The sequence below is a fragment of the Hakea prostrata genome, chromosome 4 (genome assembly GCF_041222555.1).
Source record: "Hakea prostrata isolate BN-2017 chromosome 4, UWA_Hpros_2, whole genome shotgun sequence".
Lineage (NCBI taxonomy): Eukaryota > Viridiplantae > Streptophyta > Magnoliopsida > Proteales > Proteaceae > Hakea > Hakea prostrata.
In genome coordinates this window covers 11,610,451-11,621,909 of record NC_142603.1, presented here as the reverse complement: position 1 = coordinate 11,621,909, position 11,459 = coordinate 11,610,451, and the positions used below count along the sequence as shown (strand labels likewise).

General features: G+C 38.0%; 2 protein-coding genes across 3 annotated transcripts; one reads left to right on the top strand and one right to left on the bottom strand.

Moving 5' to 3' along the window:
* Nucleotides 1-2,550: 2,550 nt before the first annotated feature.
* On the top strand, nt 2,551-7,437 carry LOC149017881 (uncharacterized). 2 transcript variants are annotated; one of them, XM_089152213.1, is made up of 2 exons: nt 2,551-2,882; nt 3,383-7,437. In XM_089152213.1, the coding sequence occupies exon 2, from the start codon at nt 3,824-3,826 to the stop codon at nt 6,653-6,655; it is 2,832 nt and encodes a 943-aa protein (XP_089008339.1). In that variant the 5' UTR covers nt 2,551-2,882; nt 3,383-3,823; the 3' UTR covers nt 6,656-7,437. The 2 variants fall into 2 exon arrangements, with proteins under 2 accessions (XP_089008339.1, XP_089008338.1); XM_089152212.1 differs by having other exon boundaries at nt 2,551-3,079.
* Nucleotides 7,438-8,126: 689 nt separating this feature from the next.
* On the bottom strand, nt 8,127-10,567 carry LOC149017880 (uncharacterized). The gene is made up of 4 exons (XM_089154288.1): nt 10,281-10,567; nt 9,873-10,165; nt 8,794-8,901; nt 8,127-8,705 (listed from the first exon to the last, which is right to left on the bottom strand). The coding sequence occupies exons 2-4, from the start codon at nt 10,155-10,157 to the stop codon at nt 8,394-8,396; spliced, it is 705 nt and encodes a 234-aa protein (XP_089010414.1). The 5' UTR covers nt 10,158-10,165; nt 10,281-10,567; the 3' UTR covers nt 8,127-8,393.
* Between the last annotated feature and the right edge of the window lie 892 nt (nt 10,568-11,459).

Sequence of the window (11,459 nt, the reverse complement as noted above, 5' to 3'; positions counted from 1 at the left end):
TTAAGATCCTAAACCTCTTTGTTTAGCATGCCTTTGCAATAAGATATTTGAAGTAAGAGAGGAAAGTCTTCAACTAAATTTTGGGCAAGGGGAAGTCTAGCTAAGATTCCCACTACAATATTCTAGATGGAGTGCTTGCCACTATAAGAATAAATGGTTTTTTTAATTAATCATTTGAAAAGTCCAACTCTTAGTTTATTAGACATGTTAATGATTTTTATATATAATAATAAATATTAATCTAATGTAGAGTATATTCAATCAAATCTCAACGCATCAAAACAAAAGAAATTATTCATAGGAAATGGGATCTTATTTTTGTGTATCATCGTTTTTGTCCATCAAACTACTTTGTCAAATAAGACATCAAAAAGCTTTTGTCTCCATTCAAGGTTTTTAAGTATGATCATGTACGATACATGGTGATTTATAATTAATTTTTAAAAAATAAAAAAAAATTAATTCAAGTTGTGACAAATTCGAATGAGTTTAGGATAAAGGATTTAGATGAAAAAATTATATATATTATTTTGTAGATTGTATATCAAATTTTTTCCTTCTTTTGGGTAAACCACTATACATCAAATGATAGTTATATTGATATGTGCACTTCTCCTAAAAAATATATATTATTAAGTGTATCTAGATTTAACAGTACATGAATATAACAGATGAAGCCTATGGGTTTTTAATATACTAAAAAAAATAAAAAGAAAAGTACCCCTCCCCCTATCATTGGTCCCGTTGCCCGGGGGGGGTGTTACACAATTACTGTTTGTGTCTTCTAAAAATCATCTTTTTTCTTTTTTTTTTTTTTTTTTTGTTTTAAGAAAATTTTGAAGTAAATCGATAATTGTGAATTTATACAAATAGGTACTACTTTGGGGAAAAGGCAGTAATGACTAATAAATATCTTCACCATCATTCTTACTATTATTGGGTAAAATTAATCATGGCAAATAAATATAATTTATTCACTGTATTGATGAAACATGAATGTTCAGTGTTCAATCCCAAAAACGAGAATATGAGGACTTAATCCATAATAATAATTTTTTTCTTCTTCTGAGAACCAAATGTTGCTACTCTGTTATTAAGGATGATTACTCCCATTTATTGCAAATTATGATATTATTTGATTCTAGGGATATGTTGTTATAGGCTCCCACGTCTTGAGTTTCTTATAATATTTTCTTCAAATATGCTATTTCTCTGAATACTTTATTAAGAGCATGAGGAAATGACATGATGAAGTGACAAGAACAAAAACTCTGAAGGAGGAGTTGACATAAAATAGTGAAAACAGCTTGACACAGACAACTTACAGCGACCCTCTCTCATTCAATACCTGATAAGCAACCAATGTCTTTTTTCAAGGGCTCCAGGAGTTAGCTATCAATGACCAAACCTTCTTTAAACCAGATTTTTTTTTATGATATTTGCATCATCAAGCCATTTATTACGGACCGTTCGAACAAAATTTTGGTTGAAATTTCGATCTCGATCGTTGAAGTTCAACGATTGAAATTAAATCTCGGCTTAATGATCGTGCACATTAAATGCGCATGACTCAAGCATTTTCTCTTAAACCCTTTGCCTTTTATTTTACAGGTTAAGGAACCAGTAGAGGATAATATAATCAACTGTTAAAATTCAAATTTTGAATTGTTCAACTATATATTATATATATTTTGTAATATAAGAACACTTTTATAACATACATAAACGATAAGGATTTTACTTATGTTGTCAACAAAAGTGGAACTTAAAGACATATTAATGTTACCATTAGAACAACTTTGTATTGACAAATAGATAATAATAAAAATCAGCCGTCACTCTATTATAATAGAAATAGTTGTGTTCAATTGGAATTCTAAGATTTTAGGTATCTTATATTTGTTGAACTCTTGAATTTCAAAATATTTTGTAATCATTTACAAATGAATAAATAAACCCATAATTTGAAACAGTGGAATAAAATTTTCCATTAATTAAAAAAGTGTGTGATGAATTTTTCTCTCTCCAACAAATTCTAGTTTTGTATGAATTTCTAGCCTATGGCCAAAGAGTTTTCTCTTGGATTCCCTCAAGCTTGGCCTCTTCTCTGTTCTGGAACAGAGTAAAAAACATTCAAGTTTCTTGAGAAATTTCAATACAAGAGATGTAAGAAATGTAAAGTCTGAATGCACTATTCATTACTGTTTGCAACTGGGTTCTTTTCATTTTAGACAGAGAAAATGATATTTGATTTTGGGAGCTAGATTTGTGACAGGTAATGACTTTATAAAGTGGGTTTATTTGACTTTTGCCATGCTGCTTTGCACAAAAACCATTCTGGCCTTGTGGGTCCTGCCGGAACTCAGGCATTAGCACATTTTGAAATATCTCTTGGGGATGTGAACTTGTGATTGGAATATTAATTTAATAAATTGATTAGATTATTAAGCATATAACATATTAATTATTGGTTCTGTTGATTCAAAGTCAATGCTTCAGTGGTATATCTGGTGCCATTGTTAATGTTTCTTTTACCTTTCCCCCCCTCTATTAGCCATATTTTATGTGGTTTACTGTCTACAGTTAAATCAAGCAAAGAAAGATAAAGAAAATATTTCTTTTTGGGTGGGATAGAAGTAATTATGAGGGAGGAAAAGAAGAGATAATCAATGCAGAGTTGTTTGGATTGACCACTCAAGTAATTGAGAAGTTGATGGCCAAGAAAGGTCTGCTTTTAATTTTATTGCAGAGATAGAGGAGAAAATCAGAAGAACTCCCTCAAAGAGAGGTTGGTGGAAGCAGAGGGGGTTGGTGGAGCTGTTACCTCTCTGTTGCTTTCTTTTCGCAGTTCCACAATCCCTGAGTTTTGATGGATTCTTGATGTAGGCCTTCTTTGTTTTTGCCCCATTTACTCTCTTGTCTTTATCCTGCTATATTCACGTTTCAAGATGAGAAGTTTTCAGGCTTGAAGTCAATTTTGGAGTGTCTTTCTTGATCTGTGATTTTCTGCGGAGGGGTATTTTTTGTGTTGTCAGGTTCTCCCGCTCTTGTTTTGCTTCTGATTCCATCGTCCTGGGAGGTAAAATTTTTGTTCTTATAGAATTTTTTTTTTTTTTTTTTTAATTCTTTTGAGTCTTTGCTTGGTTCTGTCTCGGGATCGTGTGATTGAATTTTGGGATTTGAGGTTGCTTTACGCTTTAGTTGAGCTCTTGATTTGTTCCGGACTTTCTGATTTTTCTTGGGTGAGATTTCTGAGAATGTGGAGCTTCTTCCTTCTGTGTGACTGAAACCTGGAGTTTGTTGTGTGAGATCTTTTGCTTTCTCATTTATAGGGTTTTTGATTCGGTGAGTTGTATCTGAACTAAATTTGTTTTGGATGCAGTGGCGCCAGACCCGGATTGGAATTAGGGTTTGTTTGATCAGATTGAAGGTCAGAGGGGTACCGGATATTTCTTAATTTCCTTTCTTGTGGGCTGAGCCTTGGTGACGATCTTGTTAAAGTTCTCGGCGTTAAGGAAGAACCTCTGACTTGGAGTGTTTGTTTTGGATAAAGTAAAGCCTCGGAGTCCAGCTAAATTTAGCCAATCTCTGATTCCATGCGGTTTTCCCTCCTCAAATTAGGGTTTTAATTTTCGATAGCAGAGGTTTGATTTTCTTTCAGGAAGCTACGATTCCTTTGGCTTTCTTTTGACCTACACTGGATTTGTTTTTATGAGGATTTCTTAGAGGGGCTAACGAATTGCATTCTGGGAGCACTGTGGATGTTTGTTCGTATCTAGACTTCCTCGTCAAAGATTGAATTTGTGAGAAGAGCTTTCGATCAATGCATCTTTCATTATGGAAACCTATATCCCACTGTGCGTCCCTATTTCTGGAGAAGAAGAGTAGGAGAAGAGATGGGTGCGATTCGACATTGGAAAGCGATGTCCATCCTTCAAACCTTCGGCAGTTGCAGGAAAATAAGCTCAGAGAGGCTCTCGAGGAAGCATCGGAAGATGGGTTACTCGTCAAATCACAAGATATAGATTCTCAGTCCTTCAACAATCAAGATGGAAGTCTGGGCAGGTCGAGATCCCTTGCTAGGCTCCATGCTCAGCGAGATTTTCTCCGTGCCACTGCACTCGCTGCTGAGCGTATCTTTGAGAATGAAGATTCTATTCCTCATCTCAATGAAGCCTTCAACAAGTTCCTCACCATGTACCCCAAGTATGATTGTACCGAGAAGATCGATCAGCTGAGATCGGATGAATATGGCCACCTTTCTGAAGTGGTTGCCAAGGTATGTCTGGATTACTGTGGCTTTGGGCTCTTTTCTTATATTCAGACTCTTCAATATTGGGACTCTTGTGCCTTTAGCCTTTCTGAGATAACTGCAAACTTGAGCAACCATGCTCTCTACGGTGGTGCTGAGAAAGGCACTGCAGAACATGATATAAAGACTAGAATTATGGATTACTTGAACATCCCTGAGAATGAGTACAGCCTTGTGTTCACTGTAAGTAGAGGTTCTGCCTTTAAATTGCTGGCTGAATCATACCCTTTCCAGACGAACAAGAAGCTATTGACCATGTTTGATCATGATAGTCAGTCTGTTAATTGGATGGCTCAGAGTGCTAAAGATAAAGGTGCAAAGGTTCAAAGTGCTTGGTTTAAATGGCCGACCCTGAGACTCTGCTCCACGGAGTTGAGAAAGCAGATCACCAACAAAAAAAGGAGGAAGAAAGATTCTGCTGTTGGACTCTTTGTGTTTCCTGTTCAATCGAGGGTCACTGGAGCCAAGTATTCTTACCAGTGGATGGCTCTGGCACAGCAGAACAATTGGCATGTTTTGCTTGATGCTGGGTCGTTGGGTCCCAAGGACATGGATTCACTTGGCTTGTCTCTCTTCCGACCAGATTTTATCATTACATCATTTTACAGGGTATTTGGTTCTGACCCTACTGGTTTTGGATGCCTCCTCATCAAGAAATCTGTTATTGGAAGCTTGCAAAGTCAGTGCGTTCAAAGGGGTTCTGGAATGGTGAGGATTGTGCCTGTTTTTCCCATGTACCTGAGTGATTCGGTTGATGATCTGGATGGGTTCACTGGAATTAAAGATGAAGAAACAGATGGGAATGAGGATTTGACACCTCAAACTCACCAGGGTTCACAGTTGCCTGCTTTTTCAGGAGCATTCACTTCTGCACAGGTGAGGGATGTCTTTGAGACGGAGATGGAACAAGATAACAGTTCCGACAGGGATGGTGCAAGCACAATATTTGAAGAAACTGAGAGCGTTTCAGCAGGGGAAGTTGTGAAGAGCCCTGTTTTCAGTGAAGATGAATCATCAGACAACTTGTTTTGGATTGATTTAGGTCAGAGCCCATATGGATCTGATCACTCTGGACCATTAAACAAAATGAAGCCAGACTCTTCTCCATTACCACCATCATGGTTTACTGGCAGGAAAAACAATACAAGCCTCTCTCCAAAGCAACCATCAGTGATGTCTGGGAGTCCAATCTACAATGACAGACAGGTGCGGCTCAGGACACGTGAAGATCATGTCATATCTTTTGATGCGGCTCTGTTATCAGTCTCACAGGAACTAGACCGTGTCAAGGAAGTCTCTGAAGAGGAACAGTTAACAGAAGCAGATCATGGAAAGGATGTGGATTCTCATGTCAGTGAAATTGAGGAAGAATCAACACTTACAGGTTCAAGGTTGTATTCTAATGCAAATGGTGCACTCAGAGATCCTTCGAGCATTAAATATGGTACCCAGCAGAGTGGCTCAACCCCGGAGGTATGCCGGGAGACCCCTGAAGTATGCCGAGAGACCAATGAAAGTGCAATAAGGAGAGAAACAGAAGGTGAGTTTCGGTTGCTGGAAAAAAGGGAAGGTAAGAGATATGCTGGAGGTAGATTCTTTGGGGTGGATGAGAATGAAAGAGTTATGAGCATGGGTCGGAGGGTGTCCTTCAGCATGGAGGACAACCATAAGGAACATTTCAGTCATCCTCTAGATCCGAGAGAAGTTTCTGCTGCTTCACTTGGGGATGACGAGTCATTTAGTGATGTAGATGGCGACGGACTAGACTGGGATCGGAGAGAACCTGAGATAATATGCCGGCATTTAGACCATGCTAATATGTTGGGTCTCAATAAAACTACCCTCAGATTGCGGTACCTGATCAATTGGCTTGTGACGTCATTACTGCAACTTAGATTGTCTGGTTCAGATGGTACCACAGGGAAGCATCTTGTTCATATCTACGGCCCGAAGATCAAATATGAAAGGGGTGCAGCTGTTGCTTTCAATGTGAGGCACAGTAGTGGACGGCTAATTAGCCCAGAAATTGTTCAGAGGCTAGCTGATAAACATGGCATATCACTGGGCATCGGTTTCCTTAGTCATATACGAGTTGTGAACAGCCAAAAGCAGCACACTGGGACATTAGAACTAGAAGACACCTCCTTGTGCAAACCCATGGTAAATGGTCGTCAAGACAGTAAAACTCCATTCTTTCGTGTTGAGGCTGTCACAGCATCCCTTGGATTTCTATCTAATTTTGAAGATGTGTATAAAATGTGGGCCTTTCTGGCCAAGTTTCTGAACCCTTCATTTGTTGAAGGGGACAGACTACCCACTGTCCCAGAGGGTTCAGAAACGTAATATATGCTGCTAAAATGTATTAGCTGTTTCAAGTTTGTAGTGGGATGGACTCTACTGCTGCCAAACCTTCCCCACCTTTTTCCAAGTACAGGGATGTGATTTATCATTCTTACTAGCATCTGTTTCTTGAGCTTGTGGGGGGTTAGTGATCCAGAAGCAGTCTTTAGATCTTCATGGAGAATTTTCCATGAGCGGGTGCATTTATTTATTCTTGTTTTCATTTTCCCTTGTTTCCTTGATATGTATTTTCTCTTGGATTCAGGTAGAGTTTGCTTTAGAAATTGTATCATCTTATGGTGACGTTTGGAACTGGAAGCAAAATGAAATGAGCAGACTGAAAACAAGTTCCACAGTTTTTGCAATCCTTTCTGTTGCTCCCCCACCGCAATTCCAATTTGCTTTCCTCGTTTGGAGTTGAGTGTGCTTTACTGTTTGGTTTGGCTATTTGGCCTGTATGTAATTTGTAGTTTAACCCTCTGGATTGGAACATAGAACTGAAAAGATGTACATTGGATCTCTGCATTTTAAACTTGAAAGAGAAATTGCCCCAAAAAAAAAATTTGAAAGAGAAAAATAAAGAAGATTTATGTTTGGGGACGCAGTGAATTAGCCACAAGCATCAGAGCATCTCCTGCACTTGAAGGGAAAAGTGATACCTGAATCAGGCTCTATTTTTTGGTCCTGGAACTCTGTTCATTGTTAAGGGAGATGGGGTGTTCTGAGGGTGGTTGACCCTCTCTGGGATTTAGGTTTTTTATCAATTCAGAGTCGATGATTCTGATACTTAACGACCCGTTTCTGTCACCAACAAAAAATTTCGTTGTGTTTGGAATTTAGTTTGCCTTTTCTTGATGATGATTACTGGGTCATGCCCATTTAGTTATGTTGGTCATGCAGATAAATTAATAATGGAATTCAACTTTATAGCTTTTCCCGAGTGGGTTCTACTGCTAGTCTGCTACATATCCCAAAGTTGTTTGGACGTTTTCAACCGGGCCCTGCTTGTTGTGACCCAATGATGGGTGACCAAAGAGATGCAAAGTTGCTCCTATGAATATAGCGCACCTGAAGGGTTCGCCATTGGATCAGGTGATCCTGCAAAGAGATTACTAGTAGTAACTCATGAACCCCTGTAGATCGGTTTTTTGTTGTCGTATGATGCTCTGTGTGCTTTTCTTAGGATCCTGAAGAAGGTCAAAAGGTACTTGGCAAAGACTTCTGTTTAATTCAAATTATAGATCTGCTTCCCAGAAAAAACAAGGAACAGCTGTGGTGGAAAATGCCTTTAAGATAGATAATAATAACTGGCATGCCAATAGAAGACAATCCTTCTATGGAGGAATATATTAGGATTACTCATAACTCAAAAATGGAAAAAGATTTCAGCTTAGTCCTGACAAAAATTGAATCAAATATTGTTTTCTAGGTAGAAACATAAACTGATAGATAGCCTCTTCAGTTAATAATTTCCTTCAGATCTTTGAGATATTTTCGACTCTAAAATAGCCAAACTTACCAATCATATTTAATCAATTGGGATCAAGAGTGAGTTTGATGACATAATCTCAAATTTTCAACAATTTGATTTGTAGAAAAGTGTAAAGAAATCATATATTTGTGCAATAATTACAATCTGTGATGCATTAATACAGGAAACTCAAGACTATGTTCCGAAGGCCAAGAGGGAGGCAGATATAATATGCCAAAGCTTAATGCTGAACAAGAAAATGTCTACCAGCTAGAAGATATTGTTGAATTGGCTCATGACAGAATCCTTTAGGTCAGAATACAGGCCAAAGAGGGAGTACTGCCTGATATTTTTCACCTCATACCATGAGTTAAGCCCCTCATAGTTCTTATCTGTACCTGAGAATGCCAATTGTATTCCGATGCTGCAGTCAACAGGTCCTCCCTGGCTTTTACAGCTGGAGAGTTGGATTGCACAACCCTGGTCATTGAGGCAAGTAAAAGTTGATTGCCCAGAACATTTTGCACACCCATCTTTCTTCCAGAACAAGTTCTGTAGTTTACCCTTATCAAATTCAAGTACCTTAGCAGACATATGAGCATCTGTAAGACAATGGCATCAAAAGAAAAAAAGAATAGGCTTGGAATGCCAATTTCTACATCGATCTTACCAGGGTAAAACTAGTGATGATGTGGCTACTATCTGCAACAAAAACAGGGATTGATCTTGCTGCATATCTTCGTCCAGCAAATGCTACCATGTAACCACCATTCATACTCTAGAAAAAAGATGATACATGATTCAAAAATATTCAGTTAAGTGACTCATTAAAGATTGGGAGTTGAATACGAAAATCTGCAGAAAACATAACTACTATCCTACAACTTCTACTCTAGATTGAGGACTATGCCAGCTGGTCATCATCCAAAACGTACCCACTCACGAAATTTTCATTCATATAGGAACCTCTCTGTGGTTGGAGTGCAAACTAGCAACTCAATTCAACATTTGCCATTTCTTACAGGTGCAGGATGTTAAGAACCAAATCAAAGTTTCATCAGTTCAGGCCCAGTAAACTTATTTCTTTCAGAAATGAGTTTCCTGATGGCTTAAGGACCAAAGGGAGCAGGTGAAGCAGGAAAGAGGAAGAATACCGCAACCATTAACCTCAAAGCAAATTCAACATTGAATTGGAATAATTTCTAACCTAGCAGAAGTGTTCATCCCAGGGTTTGGAATGAAGTTGCAATCTTATTTCTGTGAGTAGTGACAATTGAATGTATATATTTATCAGACAGCAGGAAGAAATTCAGGCAAACAAGGGCAACCTAAGACCTATTCTCATTATGCAAACTATAATTGTCTGTCATTCACTTGAAACATCTTCAAGAATCTTATACCAAAAAATGCAGAACATCAAAAAACAGCAAACAGATATGGAATAATGGAATAACAGAAACATCTAGAATTCAAGGAGTCAAGTAAAATCAATTTGACTTGGAAAAAATAGTATATATATTGGTGGGAGGGCCTGTCCAGTGGTAAATTGGAGTAATATGCATTCTATTCTTTCTTCTGCCCAATTGCACTTTATATGGCTTCTAATATCATGAAACTAATGAGGGAATCTTACGGAATCCATAAGAAAGCAGAAAATGCAGAGAAATAAAGAGCTCTCTTTATTACTATTACTATTGTTGCTTTTTTAGTGCGATAAGGGAAGAAGGATTCTTTTTGTTTTGCACCTACCGGTGAGAAGCTACTGTTGATTGTAAGGAGAGAGATCTCATCAACAACTGGCCTGAAGACAGCAAGTTGAGCGCCTGGTAGGGAAAGCCGTTTATCACATGGTGAAAGCTGTATCTGGTTTTGGAAGAATGACTCTTTAGAGGAAAATGCAAGCCCGAAGCTAAAACCATCCGATTTCTGAACACTTGCATCAGAACAGGGATCAAATGTAGGGTTCGAATCCTGCGCAACTACGAATGTCACCTTCAACACAGCGATCAGTAATGTGGTCACGATCGTCCTCATCACTGCCGCTGCACCACATTCATCCCAAGAAAAAGGTGTAAATTTTCTCTCTAAGTACACAAAAAAAAAAAAAAACCCATAACAGATTGAAACCATAAACCCAAAAAGCCAGTTTTTTTCTACCTGGAAACGATCGAAGGGATCAGAAGCGCGCCGCTCAGCGGAGGATTCGTCCACCTCCCTGAGAGAATTATTGTTTCTTAGATTATCGTCAAGGATTCTTAAAATGTGAAGGGTATGAAGATGAAATCGGAACAAATTCCAATTCTGGAGAAAATACCTGTTGATTTGGAAGATGATTTCAGATATTCAGAAAATGGTTTCCGTGTAATGGATTTCATGTCTCTCTTTCGGTTTGCTTCCTTGATGAAACCGCCAGCAGACTTCGAGCGTCGAGATTTCCCCTTCGTTCGCCAAGCTAGGTGGATCTTGTCGTACAAACGGTTATGGACGTTGGCGGGGCTATGTTTGAATTTACAAAAATATGAAGGACCTCAAATTGATTTTTAATAAATTAAGCTTTGTAATTTAAGAAACTCGGACGGTTAGAATGATGCTTCACCAGTATGGAAGCCAATGAGAGCATGTACAAGGGCATCAGTCATGGAATTACAAAATTTTCACATTTTACCTCCTTGTGATGGGCATAATATGTAATTTTCTTTTGGTAATGACAGATACGTAATTGTTACATATCCAAATTTAGTTTAATGGCTCTCATTGTCCATGAAAGCTAAAGGTTTTAAGTCATAAGTATCTCATTTATGAAATTCGAAATTGGAAAAGAACTTATCTGACTTGAGCTGTAATTTTGAGTTGTGTTCCCTTTACATTTCTTAAACCACAAAATCAGGTAAGACCTACAAATAAAAATAATAAAAAATTAGAAGTAGGGCCCACACTAATACCCTATGGCCCCTATATTTTGTGGTCCACAAGCGTTTGCGCTCCCCATCAGGCTGATCTGGACTCAAAATTTACATGTACCTCCCCAAAAGTATGTTGTAATTCTGTTTCTACTCATTAAATTTTTGATGCAATATTACATATACCACCCTTGGCTTCCAAAATAAATAGTATTTACATCCAAGCTATTGCAATTATAACTTTGCTGACTAAAATGCCTTAATACTAAGAGTTAAATTTATTACTTCACTTCTTCTTTGCATTCTAGCACATCATCTTTGCTACTGATGGTTCCAGAAATGCTCTTGGGTTTTGGAAGAAAAGGATGATGAGTTATTAATGGATTGCCAACAGATATAATGATGAAGGAAATCCCAGATGAGACGCAGCAGGTAC

Bases quoted from the DNA above. Each gene is read 5' to 3' on its own strand.
- LOC149017881 (XM_089152213.1), top strand. From the start codon at position 3,824: ATGCATCTTTCATTATGGAAACCTATATCCCACTGTGCGTCCCTATTT.
- LOC149017880 (XM_089154288.1), bottom strand. From the start codon at position 10,157: ATGAGGACGATCGTGACCACATTACTGATCGCTGTGTTGAAGGTGACA. The intron at 8,902-9,872 runs GTAGGTGCAAAA...TCTTTTTTCTAG, and splicing joins TCAACAGTAGCTTCTCACCG to AGTATGAATGGTGGTTACAT. The intron at 8,706-8,793 runs GTAAGATCGATG...ATGTCTGCTAAG, and splicing joins TCATCACTAGTTTTACCCTG to GTACTTGAATTTGATAAGGG.